Source organism: Carassius auratus, chromosome 47 (assembly GCF_003368295.1).
Source record: "Carassius auratus strain Wakin chromosome 47, ASM336829v1, whole genome shotgun sequence".
NCBI classification, from domain to species: Eukaryota; Metazoa; Chordata; class Actinopteri; order Cypriniformes; family Cyprinidae; genus Carassius; species Carassius auratus.
Window position 1 is genome coordinate 1,949,584 of NC_039289.1, and position 20,665 is coordinate 1,970,248.

At 34.6% G+C, this 20,665-nt stretch overlaps 1 protein-coding gene across 1 annotated transcript in view; it reads right to left on the minus strand.

Annotated features, from left to right (window-relative positions):
* The window catches only part of LOC113064746 (insulin receptor), a 65,865-nt gene that overhangs the window by 44,523 nt on the left and 677 nt on the right, over positions 1 to 20,665 (minus strand). Inside the window, exon 2 of the mRNA XM_026235649.1 lies at positions 774 to 1,322. Coding sequence (XP_026091434.1) covers positions 774 to 1,322 — 549 coding nt within the window. The remainder of the gene's footprint in view (positions 1 to 773; positions 1,323 to 20,665) is intronic.

A 20,665-nucleotide genomic window follows, 5' to 3' on the forward strand; every position in this document is an offset into this window, starting at 1 on the left:
ATTCACAATGTCGCTTAAATGTATAAATCTGTATAAATGTATAAATCATTATACAAATATATCATGGATATTCAAAATACGAAATAAGTAAATGCATATGCATCCAATAAGATAACCGATAAAAAAAAAATATTTTGTTATTTGAATGCCAATAACAATATGTTGGCCGATAAATACTTTTTAAGAGCCTGAAAACAAAAAGGTTATTTTCATTAAAAGCCACATCCCAAATACTTCAACATAAGCAGCCTACTTTGAACAGTGTACATTTTAAAAATAGTTTTACTCTTCCATTACCAAATTTCATCATAAAAAGTCTTACAAATAAATAAAATAATGTATAAATAATGCAAACAAGTCATCTCAAATCAAGTGTTTCTAAAGGAAATAATGTATTATATATTGCCTTTAAGATATCGGCCAAATTTTCTTATCAGACCGATACCGATAACAGAAAAATGTAACATTTATCAGCCGATACCGATATTTGGCCGATATATCGTGCATCCCTAAAATTCACAACGTATGCAACGTATTTCAACATCAGTTCACAAGTGACAAATTTACATCATTTTGTTAACTGGAAATAATTTTCAAGAGCCCGTAATATACTTTTGGTTCCATTTAATCAAAAACTTTCTTGATTCCAAAGCAAGCCGAAAAAACTAAACAAAAAAAAAAGACTTTACGCCAACACCTAATTTTCCAAGTAAATAAAAATGGACAATAACTGTTATATTAGCAACACTGAATGAAGAATAACAGTAACTTACTTCTTTGGCAATGGTTCTGGTTCCAGCAACGCTCGCCGAAATTCCCGTTGATGGTGGTCTGTTTGCAGGTTATCGTTCCCGTGATGGTACCCGGACAAATGTCTCCGCACTCCCGCTCGTCCTTGTTTGACACAATGTAGTTGTCCTCCACCGAGTCGGAGATCTTGGACCAGTCGAGAGTGAACAAATAGCAGAGGTTGGGGTTCTTCTCGATGCGCACCGTTCCTCGCGTGATGTTGGTCAGGCTGTGGAGCCCGATCTCCTTCAGCTGGATCATTTCGAACATGACCAGGGCGTAGTTGAAGAAGAGGTTGTTGCCACGGATGACAGTGAGGTTCGGGAAGAGGTCGCCCAGACTTTCCAGCCCGTAGACGCGGAAGAGGAGCAGGTAGTCGGTGATCACGACCAGCTTCGGGAAGCTCAAGCCCTGGAAGTCTTCCAGTCTGGTTTTGAACATGAGCAGGATCTTCAGGTGGCCCTCGATCACCGTGCAGTTCTCCAGAACGCGCAGGTGGCTCGCATTGTTGCGGATATCTATGCTGGGGCAAACTGCAATGATAGACAGATGAAAAAAAATTGTTAGTAGTTCATACATAATTCATTGGATTATGCTTACATTTTAAAAATAGTTTAGGAAAACATACTAAGGAAGTCATTGGCTAATGTCAACTGTTTGATTAGCAGCGTTTTTCAAAATAGCTTATTTTGTGTTCAGCAGGATTAGGACGTTTTTGGGTGAACTATCCCTTTACAATTGCTTTTAAAATTAAATTGTTAATGTTGTACGCTTTCATTTAATTGTCACTGTAAACGTGTATTAAACTATAAATCCAGGAAAGTTCAAACCGACATTAGAGATTCTGAAAAAATAAATTCTTAGGATTCTTTTATTATAAATTATTATAAATTTTTTATTAAAAAAGTTCATTTTTTTTTAATTCAAATGATCAGACACGTTTATTAAATATTACAATTGTATTAAACTATTAAAACAGAATCCTGAACAATTCAAATGGAAAAAATAGAATAAAATGTAATTTCTAAATATATACATTTCAAATAATTTGTTAAATTGCATGAATTTTATGAATTTAAAATGCTTTTTGAGTGCTAAAATGTAACTGTCAATTAAAAAAAATAATAATAATAAATGAGCAACTTAAAATTTAAATTAAAATATTTTAAAAAGCAAATTTGAATTTTAGAAAAAATAAAACTGACTTCATAGGGCCCTTAAAATGTAGCAAAAATTTACTTTGGACAAAAACTATGGTAGGGATGTCAATAGTATCACTAAACGATAAATATGAATGAATGAATGAATGAATGAATGAAAGAGAAAAAAATCTGGAATATCCAAAATGTCTTACTGCCACTGTCTGTTATGCTACTGATAATAATAAAAATTATAATAAAACGTATACATTTATAATAATAAATTACTACATTTTGATGAAAAAACACACTAGTACAAAAATTACAACATCAAAAACAATAATATATAATAATATATAAATTCTAAACAAAACTCTTATTTCCCCCTTAGCAATATTTGTGAATTACATTTCTGGTATTCATTATTAAAAAAAAGCCTTTGAGATACTGAGACAAATATGTATTCAGCTGCACTTGATATGAACAAAAAATACAGTGAATTGTAAAACCCACAATTATTTATACGACAGCTGACCTCCCGCCACAATTTCATGACTGTGACAGCCTTAGCATAAACGAAGAGCGCGTAAAAGTGCACGTGAAGGCCGTCCTAACAGGAGCATGAAAGATTATCAACACAGAATAATGCTGCTTTTCTTAGTTCATTCATAATCCAAACCTGCACATGCTGAGACGAGGCCGAGAGGATTCATTAGCAAAGCGCTTCGCAACAAGAGAGCATCTGCTAATGGATAACATCAAGAAATCCTTTCAGAGCTGCGCCATTGATTCACCATCAAAAGAAATCTCTCAGGCCTTTTTCACGCTGGAAATCATTACGAAATATTCACCGCGGCCTATTCATTTGAAACGCTGACGTGAACAGAAACACCCATTTCAAGACATTACCAGACTAAATCATTATAAAGAACGGTGGAACGTGCAATTTAGAGATGACGACCAAATTTCAAGTCAAAGGACAACGCTGGAAAACAAAGGGCTTTGCTGTCAATTGTGTTTCTCGCGGAGACAAAGACGGCGTGTGATTTGTGGTGTGAGCAGGTGTCGAAAGTCTTTGGGACTCGGTTTTTCCTCTTTGTTTCTGCAGACGGCAGTTATCAGAGCTAATGCTTTTCACATCGCAGCCTTAAATGGCAGTTTTACCACAACTTATCGTGTTATGACGGCCTTTATATATAAAACCCAAATAAAACCACCAAGTTTCTGTTGAGGATGCATTTATGACAAATTCACTGAACAAAACTAGCGAATTGAGATTCAGGTGCTTCCTTCAAATACAAAACGCAGACTTTTTGGATAAATTTGGATGGATATTACACTGCAAAAACAAAACAAAACAAAAAAACTGAAGAAAATCACATTTTGCATAAAAATATATTTATATATTACTAAATATAAATTTGACTAAATATGACTTTTTTAATTCTTCAGTATCTTTAAGTTAAAATTACCATTATATAAAATATATATATTAAAAAAATTTAATATTGGTTTTGCATTAACAAATAACCCAAACTTTATTTATTTTTAGAAAGTTTAAATAGTACAATTATCCCAGATATAAGATAAAAGATTAATAATAACAAATTACATTTTGCATAAAAAATTATAATTAAATTTTTTTTTTTGCACTGCAGTAATGAGAATAAGAACTGTTAAAAAAATCTAATATAAACAATTCTAAAAATTATCTTTAATTTCTTTCAAACTAAAAAAAAAAAGCTTAATATGGTCTGAATATGATGTTCTTTACAGGTTCCAAGAGATTAGCAATTTAACAACTGTGCAAACCTGATTTCCCTAAAATAAGGGACTCACATAGACACTAGATAAAACTGACTGCGTTTCGGACTGACACACAGATCATTGATCTTGTAAAGGTCAGAAAAGCAACATTTGGACATCGGGACAAACTGAAGACCCCTCACCCTACAAGATCCTGACACGAGTTTCTTAGCCAAACTTTAATATTACCACACACACACACGAGAAACGGTTACATCAGGTCCCTAAAGATAATTGAGCAAACACCATAAAATGGCAACATCTCTCCATAGCAACACATCCCAGCATGCAGCAACATGGAGCGTTTGCCAGACAAAAAGGCACTTCAGCCTGTCTACTGGTGTGTGCATGCCAAAAGTGAAGAGAATATTTGCATCACGTTATCACACTAGATTACTCAGGGGATGTTTTTCGCGTCAACCTCGTAAATTTAAAATATTGCGTAATCTTTTTTTTCGTGATTTTCTGATACAACTGGAAGTGTGAGTAAGCTCTTCGCTGAATTGTAACTGTGTGTTGACTCCAAAAACACTTAGATTAATCGCGCAAATAGTTTATATACAAAGTCAATGCAAAGATGCGAATAGATGCGAATTCGTGCCAGGCGACACGATTATTGCGAACGTGCGATGTACATCCCAAACGCAATTTTCGCGCTAGTTGATAATGTTCAACTACAGAAGAAAATTAGCATGACGCATTTGCGTCTCGCACAAGACAATCGAAAATGTTGGAAAGTTTCATGAAATTTACCATAAATTTTCCACCCCTTTGCAACTAGGGATGTTCATTTTAACCAAAGTAGGTATTTTGAAAATGTAGAAAGTTTTACGTAGGAAACTGAATAGAAGTTGAGACATCAATCAAAAACATTTTCAAAACACAAATATCAAGTAAGGAATTTTCTTTCACTATTTACAGGATATCTGCAGACTTGTGATCCGATTGAACAAAACACATCTTAATACCAGGTGTAAACAGGACCTAACAGAGATCAGTTCATTACATCATCACTTTAAGTTGCAGGATTCTGACTGGTTAAAGCGTATAGAAAAAACTTGGCATATCTCCAAACATGGACATCTAGTCAGTGGCGGTTTCTCCATTAGGGCGATTGGGCGACGCACCACCAAAGGAAAGGGAGGGATTTTTTTCCCCTTTTACATTCAACCAGTGTCACACTAACTTTATATATTCTAGACTGTTTGTGCTGCCTCTAAATTGTCCAATTGGCGTCGAGTCACGTTTTGTGTAGTACCGCGCCTTTTTGGGCGATTTCTGTCAAACTGTGAATCACCCAGAGTGCTCTCATAGACTTCCATTCAAAGATCTTTTTTTTTTTAACTGCAGCCACTGCAATGCAATCTCAATGAGTTCCGGGAGGGCTAGCCCTAACGTGCTTTCGTCATCATGTGTAACCTTAACGACTGGTGGGAAAAGTGACATCCAATAATATTTAAAAACTATTTTGAATTTTAACAACCAGAAAAACTAATGAAAAACGACTTTAATATCTTTATCAAATGTGAAAAAAAAAAAAAAGAACACGAAAGAGCAAAGATGCATATGGATAGGGAGCAGTGTAATATAAGGGAGTAACTTAAGTAAGCAGTGTAATGTAAGTGAGGAAAGTGATATAAATGAGCAGTATCAGTACGACAGCAGGGGGTCCGACTTTAGGAACAACGTGACCCTCGTAGGTCACAGAACAGCATTTCGATAAATGTCTTACTACGGTCACTCCAACACCCTGCGATGCCAGTTGTTCACCTTACACCGACACTCACACATCTTCAAGGCTGAAGACTGTCATTGTCAGCAGGAGGGTTAAAAATTAAAAACATCACATTCAATTACTCTCTCTAATGCTAAACCTACTTCATTGTCTTAAACTACAGAAGTTCATCAAATCATTTTTATTTCTTAAAAGAACAAATGTTGATTACTAACTGATCAGAATCATTCAAAAGTACATGTAGAAGCAGCTCCAGAATTGACTCATCAAATAACAGGTAACAGGGTTGAATTGTTAAGCTTTACGAATACAAATACAAATATTTAGCTTAACAAACAATTTTCTTTAAATATAGAAAATAAGATACAAATATTTTCTTGTGTTCCTGTCATGCTTTAGAAAATTTCACTTCTTAAGTGTCAAAATCTGATCTAATATTTCTGTTTTGAGAGAAAAGTGTGTGGTAACAGGGTTGCATGTAAAATGTGAGATTACATTTTTTTTTACTTTTTAAATAAATAAATAATTCAACAGTCCCCACCAATTGCATGCAAAAATGTGGGACATTAATTTTAATATTTAAACTAGGTTTTGTTACTAAAACAAACTGGATAGTTTTTACACACACACACACACACACACACACACACACACACACAAAACATACAATAAAAATTTAATTAAAATTGTAGCTAAATTGTGGAAATTTCCACGCAAAATGCATACAAAATATATATTAACAATTTTAATATTTAAAGTATTTTTTAGTACAACAACCAGAATAGTTTTTTAAAATTGTCTTTTTAAACACAAAAACATACGATAAAAAGCAACAAATTTGTAGCTCAATATGTTATAATCCTTCGCAGATTGCATGCAAAACTTTTCGACACAACAGAGTTTTACGAATAAGGTTTTTAACAGAAAAAAAATCCTTATCATGGAAAGTGCTCTTTTTATAGTCGCAAAATGCATGCACAACGTGTGACGTAAAAATAAAATTTTAAGGTTTTTACTACAACGAATGGAATTTTGTTTTTGTTTGTTTTTACAAAAACTCAATAAAAAGTAACAGATTTGTAGTCTAATCATTAAAAGTACTATTTCAGTTTACTACAACAACCAAATAGTTTTTTTGACAAAAAGAAATGCAATAAAAAGTAAAAAAAATTGTGGTCAAATTCTACAAAAACAAAAAAACACTCACACCCCATAAATTCCTGCTATGCCATAACGCAACAACTCAATCTCTATTGTAGCACAGTGCTCAGATCTGAATGAGGACAAGGTTACATTTTATTGTATTGGTCAACATTCCCAAGGTCGGCTGTAAACAGATACAGAGCTTGTTTGTGTGATCATATGAGACCTCACGCACACTTCACAAACCTGCTCTTCACACATACCACGTTTGGGACACGTCCTGCCTCGGCCCGATTGAAAGCGGACACCCAGCCATCATTTAGGAGCCTGATTTATAGGTGCCTCTGCAGTGACGTCAGGTTTTAGGTTGCTGGCTGTTTACGCTGAACTCGGGGAAGGAACACGGAGGGCTTTGGAGATGGCAAAAAGAAGCTGTAGCCGCTCTAGCAACATGCAACAAAATAATAACAGCAACCCTGAACAACAAAACCAATCAATCTGCAGTACAAACAGGTCGACAACTTCAAAACTTTCACAACAGCTGCAGTGTCATAGAAAGCAAGCGAGAAATAGTGCATCTAGAAAGATCTGGTGATAAACAACAGGCAGCGTGTCTGAAACTCAACGCTGGCGCTTATCATACAAACCCATCAACCCCAGCACAGATGAGTGTCAATGTAACAGCTCTGCATTCAAACACATGGTGACTGACTTGAACAACATCTAAACAGCATCTGACCGCATCTGTGAAGGTCAACCGATGCCACCAAAGTGCAGAAAATAGGCCAGGGCACATTTTTTCAAATGCATTATTACTCTTATAAAACTATTACTGCATAAAGAAAATATAACAGACATTTTTTCATTAAAACGTGCACATGTTAAGAAACCATAAAAAAATCTAAATAAATGCAAATAAAATAACATTAAAAATAGGTAAAAACTGAAACTTCGCTAAAAATAAAAATTTAATCACTCCAAAACGAACCACAAATTATTTTAGTTTTAGATAGATATACATGGTATTTAGTAGAACACATTAAACATGAAAATGCCACTAGATAACTTCATTTAAACTTTAGAATTTTAAGGACGTTTTTTGAACATTTTTAGAATTTAAGAACATTTAACAGAAATTTGAATTAACTTTGGCAGGCTTAAAATAATAAAATAAAATAAAATAAAAACGTAACAGTGAAATGAGAAAAAAAAGAGACACTGAAAGACTAAACTAAAAACGAAAATTAAAGAATTTAACGAACAGTCAACACTAAAATTCGCACTAACAAACTTCTTGTTAAAAAATAAATAAAATGTGACTAAATAATTAGAATAGTTTTTTAACAAAAACAAGCTGAATCTTGATTTTTTTTTTCAATAAAAGCTTAACACACTAAAACGAGAAAACGGCAGAAAATCAGAATTAATGAGCAAAAGGAAACTCTAAAAAAAATTAACTAAGAATGATAGATTGAAAACTAAGGGAAAACTAAGCTAAACTGAAAAGAAAGAAATTTTAAAAAGTGACAAAAACAAAAATTTAAATGGAAAACAAAAACTAATTCAAAATTGTAATAAAACTGTAAAAGCATCTTAATGATACTAAAAAAACACTGGCCAATCAGCATCCAGGACTGTTTTATATCTGCATAACTAAAGGTTGATTCATTCTGTGAAGCTTCTTTGGTTGAAAGCAACAGGTCAACTTTCCAAAAACTTCTCAATAGATCTGGGCCAGCAGCTCTGAGACGCTAGAGGTAGGGTCGTTTGTGGGTTTACTTAGGGTTTACGAAGGGGCAATGAAGGTTAAACCCATTTTTCCCCCATCGGCACACATGGGGCCGAATAAAAGAGGGACACTTCAGCTGTAATATGAGCCTCGCTATCCATGACGCAAGTGGAGCGGGATAGTTAGCGATCACACGCATGAAAGGATGTGCCAATAGCCTCTTCTGTGAACACAAGCACACATATCCAGACAATGCCGCTGGAAATTTGACTTCCATTACAGGCCTGGATATGGGGCTTGAGGGAGGAATCTTGGGCCTTCAACACCCACTCCAAACCTCTGCGCTGAGGCCTTATTCGACAAGAAAATGTAGTAGCCGTGTGATGATCACAATAAACAAGCCGTCAAGAATGAATATCAAGGCCTACAACATCCCACTGTTTACATTATGAGATGCTTCCGTATTTTTACCCAATGGAGAATTTAATACGCTGCTAGCAATATTAACTAGCGCTCGAAAATTGGAGCATGACGGTTTTTACACAACATGTCAAGAAGATCACGGCTGTAGATAACTTAAGTTGCATTGGCTTCGTATTTCCACAAAATTGAAGTTATGGTTATAAAATTATGACGTTCAAGTTCGTCTACCATGGCAGACTTTACTGTTAAAACGGAAAATAAAAAATAATAATATTTGCTAAATTGCCAAAAAAATATTACAAATGAAAAAAGTAATGGTAAAAATGCAAGTTTTTAAATGCAAAAAAAAAAAGAAAAAAAAGATTGCATTAAATTTAATACAAAAAAAACACTTAAATATGGTTGGTCAATTGCAGGGTTATTAAAATGATCAAATACTTAAAGTTAAAAAAATATATATATTACATCAGCTAGTTTTTAAGGAAACATTTGTTAATGTACTAAATTTAATATAAAAATTTATAACAAATACTACCATGATGTATGAAAATGTAGTTGACAAGCAAAAAAATTATGCACCAGTTGGAAGATATTATTTATTAGTTATAATTTTTTTGGTTTATCCTAATTTAATATGTATCTAAGGTTTAAAATCTAATCTTACAGTAATGAAAATTGTGAATTAAGAAAATGAGAAAATGTTAAAAACTGTTGCGAAAAACACAACAACAAAAAAAGGCAAAATATAATTTATTCGTTTTTAGATTCGTTTGATTTTGAGGTAAAACATGAGCCAGGCTGTCAGGATTTATTTAATTCACTTATTGAGCTAGAAATGAAGCAACAGCTTTAAAACACAAGCTGAGGTTCTGCTTCCCAGAATGCACAGTCTATTTCCAAACATTACCTTTAGTTTACACAAGTTATTACAGAGAATGGTCTGTTAGTCTGTGCAAAACTCTGACTGACTCAAATGTTGTCAAGTGGTCCTCTAATAAAATCACTGAGAGATAAAACACAGCGAACCAGAAGCCACTTAGCACTTCCAAACAACACAACTGAACGCTACAGAAAATGACCAGAAATGTATTCATAGAGCTTAAAATTCTCAAGCTTGAGCTCAAGAACATCTTAATTCTCTGCATCCCGTAAACGTGTCGCCAGTGGCAGCAATGGAACGAACGGCTTTTTATTTAGGCTAGCTTTTGGGCAGCAGAGAATGCTTTTAGCTTAAACACACACACACACACACACACACACACACACAAATACAGTCTAGGCCTAAAAAGCCAAAGGATTCATCCGTCAGAGGAAGCCAAGTCGCTACGCCTGCGCGTGACAAATAAGAACATGAATTCTGTCCAAAATACGTTGCTTTTTGAGCAACAAATGTATGGCGAAACAGCGAGCGCATCAAATATCAGTAGCTGTGGGGTAATTATGCTCTCTGCCTCCATTACCGCTGAAGAGACACTAGAACACATTTCCTAGTGCTTCTAAAAGCAGCGGCGAGGCCCTCGGGTCATCGAGGACGACAGCAGAGGTGTGCTCCTCATACCACTCCGCTCCAAAACCAGATGGGATCTGGCATCCTGACTATTTGGCTGTTCCTTTCAAATCCGCAGCCTAACCCGAGCAGAGCTTCAAACACGCCTCGGAAGAGCAACGCTTTCGCTGATAACCACCACCAAGTACTCCATAGTCAGAGTAACCGCTAGTGAGTGAGATCTAGGATTGAATTTTTTCGGCAATTGTGTCTTAAGAATGTGAAACAAACCCGCATTACATTATGAATTGCACACATTTTAGAACGTAAAAATGCCTCGGACTCCATTATATGCTTCACCTTCAATTCAGGACAGTTTGTATTAATAAAAAAAAAAAAAAAAAAAAAAATTGTTCAGGTAACAAAAGGACCCTATGATATAACCGATGTAGAAAATTCGGACGGAATCACAAAATCCATTCATAAAAATTGAATTTACTTTATAACGTAAAGCAGTCAGAGAATTTATTAAATATCTATATTTTTTGGAAATAATAATAATAATGATATTAAGTAAACATAATAATTTAAAGTTGTATTCATTTGATAAAATAATGATTATTAAGTCATAACATTAAATAGAGAAAAAAATAAACTTGGTTGCTGGGACAGATTTCATGGGGGGGGGGGTACTTTTAATGCATAATTGTTAAACTTTGTAAATATCATGATTTTGATTAATAACACATGCTTTTTGGTCACTAGAATTATTTAACTTTAAATACAGAAAAATTTAAAGACAACCCATAATCTCTTAAAATGCATTTATTTTGTTTTTGGAAAAGTATTGTCAAAATGTAAATATTAAACTATTCAAATTTCTATTAACTGAATAGTCATTCTTTTTGATTATTACAATTTAATCATACCGTTTAATTCTAACAACCCAGAATTTGGAACTTTTAAATAAATGGTTGTTAAATCACAAAGGGTCCTGGTTTTAATTATTTAGACATGCTTTTGATTACTAAAAATGTAACCATTAAAATGGCATTCAGAAAAATGTGAACAAATAAAAATGGAATTTGGAAAACAATAATATATTTTATAGAGTCCTGTAACTGGGTGAAATCACATGACCTGGGGGAGTTAGTTGTTAGCACACTAAACATAGCATCTCTTCATTGAAACCTTTGATAGCAAATCAATCGCTTTCAACGAATTCTCAAAACAATTAGCTTACTATCAGACTTAAGACATCTCTGAACTGTTTGTTCTCTACATCCCATCTAACCATGTGTACAACATTAATTAAACGTGTCACGCTAAACAGCTTTGTGCCATTTGAACACGCAAACATGTTCGCGTTGACGCCCATAAGAAACACATTTCAACTAGCCGTTGTACCTATGCAGTAATGCACAACACTCTCTTACGAGGACAAATGCAACCAAACATGTGTGAGGGTTTGTGCTATATGGTGTAGTGGGGCAAGTGAGTATAAAGGATTATTACGATGCTTTGCTACGTCAAACACGTGTGAAACGCACAATCCTGTCAGCTGCAAACGTGATCGCAACACAGCGTCTTGAAAACAGGGATGCAGCCAAAAACCAATATTGATGAGTTCCTCATTGAGAGCGCTGACGGGCGCAGTGTGTCTGGGTGAGAGCGTGCCAGATGAATATGGCCATTGCAGTGCCGCCCCTCCTCTGCAGCCGCGGCTGGAACCAGTCCTCACGGTCACCGCAGGGAAACACAGGTCACTTTAATGAGCTGTTTGTCTGTTCTGGAGACCACCGGCTCAGACTGACCGCTGCTGGGTAAGACCACGTCTACCCATAAACCCACACGCTCTGTCAGACTCCATGGCTCATTGGGAAGAAGCTTTGGAAAGCGAGTGTTTATCAGGGGTAAGTGAGGACTCTAGTGAACCCTGAGTCGAATAAAAACAAATATTAAAGTAGAAAAGAATTCAGTAAAACCAAACTGGTCCGAATAGAAAACTATAGCAGAGCTAAGCCTCACAGAGAAGAGTTAAACTGAACCAAATGGGAAGAACCAAACCAAACCCAATCGAATCAAAAAAATAAATAGTCCCCAGCTAACTTATCTTCTGGTAATGTCCTAAACTGTCTGTTTTTTGGTCGCAGATTTTTATTCTTATTCTAGAATATTCAGTAAAGATGTTTGTGCAAATCCTATAACTGCCATCTTTGGTATTGTGTGTGAAAAAAACACTTTGTCGAGAAGTGAATTGGACTGTATAGTCTTTACTTGTTTGCTGGCAAAGCGCTTAATTTTGATTAATTGGAAACAGTCTTTCCCTCCTTCTTTTAAACAGTGGGCTTGGGATGTGTTACAATTCCTAAGTTTGGAAAAAATAAGACTTAACTTAAGGGTCTCCGGGCCTAAGTTCACTTTCACCTGGCGTCCTTTCATAAGTTATTTCCAAAAACAATTATAACTGTAACTGTACGAAATGATGCTGTCGTCAGGCTTATTTTTATTCTTTGTCCTTATTTTTATTTTTTTCTTTATATACACGATGTAAAAACACAATGTATGTCTGTATGCATGTTGTGTTGTTATGTGAATATGTAGGTTGATTGTTGTTTCAATAAAAAATAAAATAAAAAAGATAAAACCCTAATGTACACAACTGATAAGAAAAACAAGAAACATTTATTTCAATGAGAAAGCAGAAAATATGAAAAATAAAAATCACATCAAAAACGAATAGAACCAAATGAAACCCATTAAAAAGAATAAGGAAAAATCGAATAGAACTGCAACTATTTGGATTATTTTCAAAACTAACATACCAATTAGAATAGAATCCAAAAGAAACCAAATTAAACAGAAAGAACCAAACAGATCAAAGCTGAATAGGCCACATCAAAATAAACAAAAAAACTGAAAAGAAACAAAAAGAACTGAATTCGACACGATTGAATCACACCACGTAGGAAAAAAGAACCAAATAGAACCCTACTGAACAGAATCAAAAAGAATTTGAATCGATTAGAATCAAACAGAAACAGAAGAAACCAAAAGAGCCGAACAAAACAGAATCAAACTGAATCTTCTAGAGCCAACTAGAATCAAAGAGCCAATTTATCTTGAAGTGAAACTGTCAAAAGTTACTGATTTTGCTGCACAATCCTAAAGCACAAACTAATTCATAACCCAGAGGAGCCCTTCGTAAACAATCTTCAATATTCAAGCGTCTGTGAATATTTTCTGCAGCATTACACGGCAATGAAATATCAATTCATTACACCGAGACTGGCAGTTCAACTAATATTTCCACTGTTTGTTTTTCCGTTAGACTTCCCTGGACACTAAACGGTTTTCGAGTTTCAAACACACGGGAGGGAGCATGTTGGTTTTTCCATCCAGGAGATCCTTAACCCAAGCAAGGTGGACACGTACAGAACCTGCAGATCTCACAGAAGTCTGGATGGACAAAATAGTGCACTTTTTAATGTATTTAGCAACAGACGTCCAATTTGTAGAAAATCTCTGCAATCCAATGTGAAGAAATGGCATTTCAGGCAAATTGGCACATGACCTTCTGAGCATCAACTACGCAAGAAGCCTGTTCAGATCTCTCATGGGCATTTGGGCACTTGAGAGATGGCTCAAAATTAATGCTTTTAAACATGTAACATGGCAATCGAATGAGAGTAAGCAAAGCAAATGAATAAAGCTTGGCGAGTGTGCTTTACTCTATTAACAAAACATATTCTCCGGTTCCTTCGCCACTGTAGTAAACCACGGTTAATTTCTCGCCCTGGTTGACTACCAAGTGCAGTATGAGCCGTCGTCGTCTTGGTGCTTTGCCTCTCTGCAGTGTTTGGACACATTTGTGAAGTTTTCTTCTCACGTTGAAGCATCTGACACATTGAAAGACTAAAACGTTGGGAGAAATATTGTCACGAAACGTTTCCGTCTAAAATTATGCAAGTGAACAAGTGACGTATGGCTGAATGTAAAGATATACAAGGCTACAAAAACACTGCATTCATCACATCGGACTAATTTAGTTGCATTTTAAATCTCTTCGTTTCGATTTTATTAAAAATATATACATTTATATACACACACACAATTAAAAACACAATAATGACAATTTTACACTAAAAATGTTAGTTATTTGTTGAGATTACTTAAATATCCAACTTAACTAAACTTATAATTTTAAGATGAAACACATTACTACTTATTCTAATGTTGAATTTTACATTTAACTAATTGCAGTTATCATTTTTTAAATCTATCAATTTAAAGCAAAGTTTGAAAAGGGCATATAAATTTTTTTTCATTGGCAAAGATTACATTTAAAGGTGTTATTAAATTATTATTGCTTTTTAAGTCCAAATTTAATGACAGCAAAGGTAAAACGGACTCAAAAACAGACATTTGATCAATTTCAATGGCAGTATATCACATTTCCACACTGATAATAGTATGAAATTGTAATATAGTATGAAAATTATAGCTTTTCGAAATTATTTCTGAAGGATGATGACACTGAATCCTGGAGTAATGCATTAAAACAGAAACAGAAATTTCACAATTTTAGTTTTTCCTGTATTTTTGACCAAATAAATGCAAACCTGGTGAACATAAGAGACCTATTTCAAACATTAGAAAAAAAAATCATTAGTTTAGCATTTTATGTTGACTCTGAAACTATAGTCTCAAAGTAAGTCAAAACGTATAATCAAAAAACTGCATAAAGATAAAAACTGAGCTTGCTAAATCAAGTTTACCGGCCAGACATTATCAATCCATAACTGGACTGGTGAAAAACAAGCATTCGATGAAGGTGAATGAGGTTGCGTTCACACTTAAAAAGCATCCAGAGCCAGATTATTGTAGCTGCTCATTGTTTGTACGTGTACGAATAACCTCTGATTTCTCATTTCAAGTAAACAGGTGGAGCGATCCAGTATAAAGACTCTCAACTCAATCCAGTTAAAGAATAAAGACCAACGCTTCCACACCAGATTACGAGAACAACAAAGACTTGGACGGCGTCCTGCTAGAGCGTGATTTAATTCTTCATCTTTAGCAACGTCTCCTGATGCGGTCAGGCTGAAGACAATGAGATTTCCAGCTGAGAGCAGAGCAGAGTATAATACGACAGTTCATTTCATGAAAGGATCTGAGTTCCACTCTTTCGAAGCCTTTAAATGTTCAAAGTCTAGATCAATCAAAAACAAATCAAACCAAACACTCTCAATTAGTTTTCACTCTTCAACTTCTTACGAAACGCCTCCAAAACCTATGGAAGCCCATTTACCCCCCTTTAAGGTTAACTGCAACTTTTTTTTTCTCAGAATTGCGAGTTCATATCTTGCAATTTTGACTTTATTACATGCAATTGAGAGTTATAAAGTCAAAACTGTGAGTTAAAAAGTCAGAATTGCGAAATAAACATGCAATTCCGAAAGACAGAATAGGAAGTTTATATATCAAAATTGTCAATTTATAACTCGCAATTTTGACTTTATAACTCCCAACTGCGAATTTATATCACATAATATATAACTCGCAATTGAAAAAAGTCAGAATTGCAAGTTTTATATCATACAATTCTGGGAAAAACTTTCTTTTTTGCTTTTTCAGTGCAGAAACGGGCTTCCATAAAAACCAAAGATGCTATTGAAGGCACAATTAAACAGCTTTCCATAACATGCCATATTTCAGTCTGAGATATGAGGGGGAAAAAATTTACAATTTACAATGATAAAATTTATTTTAAGCATAATGTGGGCCAATGAATCATTTACTATAAGTCCAAAACATTTATGAAAAAAGTAAACACGCTAAATTCAGAATTCATCCTGGCTTAAATGCAGTGTCTACAATTTCATAAAAGTCTGCGTTTTTCAAACACAAACTTCTTTAGGAAACTAAATATAGTACTTCCTCTTAATGAAAGCTAACTTTCTTGGTTACACATACACAGTATGCTGTGTCAGTTATTATGTATGATGATGACTGTAATTAATTTATCTAATTAACTAGATTTGATAATCAGATGACAAAAATGAAAGCTGTGTTTTTAAGAAACAATTTCATCATTAAGGCCTTTCAACTTTAAACCGTTGCTTCTTTCCAAAGTATAAATGCATAATCCATAACAACAGATTAATAATGGACTGTTTTTGGCTTTTAAATGGTGCTTGATCTTTGCATATTTCTCTCCTGATTCATACAAGATGACTTTTTCACTGAATAAAACAATATTACGTATTATGGACTCATATTTTAGCCAGAAGCAATGGTTTACAGTTAAAAACTTATTGATGATGGATTTGTTGCTTACAAACATGCAACCTTTCTCTTTAGAAGGCATTGATTGATGCACTGGATACAAGTGGATTATTGTGATGTTTTTATCAGCTGTTTAGACTCTCATTCTGACGGCACCCATTCACTGCAGAGGATCCACTGCTGAGCAAGTGATGAAATGCTGCAATTCTCCAAATCTGATGAAGAAACAAATCTAGAATAGCCCGACGGTGAGTCATTTACAGCTCATTTTGATTTTGGTGATTTCTTTAAAGCTTGTCTTCATTCATTGCTTCAGAATCTGTTCCTCTTCTGCTATCTGATAGTATTTACTTGCAGTGAGCGAGGCAAGATAATCCTTATTTCATTTACCCACAAAGTAAAACAAATTAACGTCACCCCCTTAACCTCGTTGAAAGGTTTACTAGGAGAATAAAGATGAGTATCACTTAAATTTATGGGTCTGTAAATAAGGGAACAGACATGTGTTTCAACACACACAAGATACGCCGTTCAGTACAAAAATAAAACAAGCCTGTCTACACCTATTAAATTATTTTATATTACACAATCCTCTAAAAACAGCACTCGTGCTAACCACTGATGAAAAACAAAGGTTCCTGCGGTTCGGCTTATTTAACCCATCCAGATTTCAGTTCCTTGTTTATGACTGTTTGAGAGGCAACATGAAATTAATATTGACTTTCATTTCCTAAAGGAACAGTTCACTCAAAATTAAAATTTAGGGGTGCTTTCACGTTTGATACGATTGCTTGATCAATGGTCCCCCAAAAAAAGTCTGAGAACCAGAAACTGTCCCAAAGGTGAACTGTCCCTTTAATAAATGCAACAACTGAATGTTGCCACAGTTTTAAAAAAGCAATAAGCCTCAAAATGAAGACACATTACTTCCATTTTGATTTCTCCCTTGGGATCTTATTAATAATTAAGGTTAAAAGAACCCAGTTCTCAAAATACATGTAAGCAATCAGGTAAAATAACAGAGCTGCCATAATTCCCACAAATGCTGGAGACACACTGTCTTTCCACCCTCTCATACGTGGTGAAAAGGGCCTAGACTCAATGTTGACCCCCACATTACTAGCATGGTTTGACAGAGACATTATGGCATGAGATCACTGACAGATAACGCCGGATGGATACAAACAGTGCCGGGTCTTCACATCAGATTTTTCGGGCATGTTGTAAGAGGCATCGACCTCATTTGTGGCCCACAACCTGACATGGAGAACAGTGTCAATAAAAGAAACAAGCCACCATGAATCTTTAGTCAATGAATATTGAGTAGAGGCCCGAGTATGTTAAGACTGAACAAGTCAACAGTTCAGCAGAAGATGTCAATGTGGAAATTACGGGAAAATTTACCCTTATTCTTAACAGGGTAAAGAGACGATGGACAGTTAAAACATAAACCAATCAAAAACCGAATCTACATCATAAAACCTTCATTTTCTTTGATTACTCAGCTATCTGAAACTCAATTGGAAGTTACATAATGAGTATCAAAAAGATTGTCATTCGCCTTTCATAAATACAGCTGTATTTAACTTTATATATTTAGATATATGAAGTATTTAACTATATTTTTGTAAATATTTATAATAAATTTGCTGCAAAATGTGTATGAAAAAGCGATTAAACATATTTAAAAAAGTGATTAAAGGCACGTGCATTGGAGTAAAATATATTAGCTTCTACACCAGCGCAAAATCATGTTTATTCGAAGCATACGCTGCAATTTTTAAGTCTGTCACTTTAAAATCTCAAGCTCTTTAAAGCAGGATGGATTCTCATTGGCTGTCAATCTTTATCGTTAATCAGCTAGAAAACATCGTTCTGAAAGAGATTCTGGTGATATGGTTTCACTGTCGTTATTGTTATAGGTTGCGATGTGGACTTTGTGGTTTGTTTAAAATAAGAAAACGTTTTAGCTAGGGATGCACGATATTGGACTTTGGCCGATATTCGATATGCCGATATTTTCAAAATAATTTTGGCCGATGCCGATACCGATATATATAAACATTTTCGCCTGATATATTTAAACTTTAATTTTACTGAAGAGAAATCAATGTATCTCTTCTGTACTGATTCTACCATAAATGTATTATTTTACAAATGTAGACAGACATTCACACCTGAAAAACAGGTCAATTATTTCACTTGGAGAATATCGGTTTGGCTCATCGGCAGAAATATTCATATCGGCCGATACCGATGATGGTCATTTTAAGCTTTTTTCGGCCGATACCGATGTTGTGCCGATATTATCGTGCATCCCTAGTTTTAGCACCACTTTGTGACGTTATAGTTATAGCTGTGGTCTGGACAGTGCTATTCTTTTAAATTCAGAGAACGATATCGTTAACGTTATCGTTCTTGGTGTGAAAGAGCATTAAGCATTGTTTTTCGCAAATTTTCTTCTTGCAATTAAGGGTTTTTTTTTTCATGAAAAATAAAACATGCAAAACTTTCCAAAACATGACATGCAAGTTACTTTGCATTGTTTCTTTCACAAAAATTTCTTGCAAAGCAATGGTATTGCTGTTTATCTTTTATTAAACAACTTTCATTAAAACAAGCACCACTTTTTGAAATTAAAAAAGCAACTTCTGTTCATTGTTTTATATAAAATTATTTATGCAATATCTATTACTTTTGAAGTATTTTTAGTACATAAAAGCATTGTAATAATAACTAATTTAAAATAAAAAATAACATATCCATTTAACGCATGTATTTTTTTTAAAAAAGGAAGAACCTCTTTAGATTTTTAATAAACATACCTGATCTTATCGTGTGCAAATCATCACTGCATATTATGTTTAATTTTATAATTAGTCATCAAAACAACTTCCACTGACGAACCAATGAAAAAATATTTCAGATTCTGTGTATTCTCGAAGTCACTGTAAAATAAACATTTTTAATAAATACATTTTATAAACTAATTTTTTAAAATTGACACATTTTTATTTAAAATATATATATATTGTATGTGAATGCATAATGAATCAGTTTTGTAGTAAGAACTTCCGAGAACAAACAGAAAGCCTGCGGAAATGCTCCGGTTTCCTGGGAAAAGCCCACCCTGGAGTTTCACAGAGATGAACATAGAGCTCACATGCTACATGGCAAATGTTCAGACACATGACCTGGAAGACAAGAGGTCAGCAGGCAGCAGACGCCGAAATGAGTCCCGAAACCCTCAACGGCAAGAGCACCTACAGGGTGGGCCACTTCAAAGACATTCCACACCCCTGGAATTCTGGGAGACATACCAAGGCAAACTACAGAGTGTCAGAAGATCCCGAACAGGTCCATGGAGTCAGGAGACAGACGGTAATGTTAAATCTATTCCAGCGTATTTTAATATTCTAATAACTTTGAGTAAAACTATAGATGTCTTCCAAAAGAGTAACGGCAACAAAAGATTTGGAAGCACGGATTTGGAACCAATCTTGGGAATTTTTTTTCAAATTAAGCAAAAATAAATAAATAAAAAATTTAAAAATCTTGCCAAGTTTCTTTACATGCAAAACAAACAAACTGCATGGACATTTAGCAGGTTTCTGACTGAAAAATCACACCACCTACAAAAACCTGATATTTTCCAATCTACAGTTCAAACGGCTCACTCGGATGCAACGGTTACCTATAATAAGGAAGATCTAATTATCTCCAGACCATTATTTACAACACTGTGTTACTATTGCAGGCATCAGTCCAGCACTTTCTTCAGACGGCAGCTCTAAAAAAAAACATTAACAGCCCACTATTCTAAGAGTGGTGTGCCCATAAAAGTGCCTATCCTAAATTTAAAATGATGTTCAGAAATGGAAAAGCTGAAAGGGTTTAGATACAGTAGCTATACATTTCACAGTAATAAAGGATCTAAATACATGTGGAAGCTTCTCCATTTAACATATGAATAAATAAAACTTTGTGACACTTAATAATAACAACCTAATTACTCTTGCAGGCATATATATATATATAGAGAGAGAGAGAGAGAGAGAGAGAGAGAGAGAGAGAGAGAGAGAGAGAGAGAGAGAGAGAGAGATAGAGATACAAACACAATTTAAACA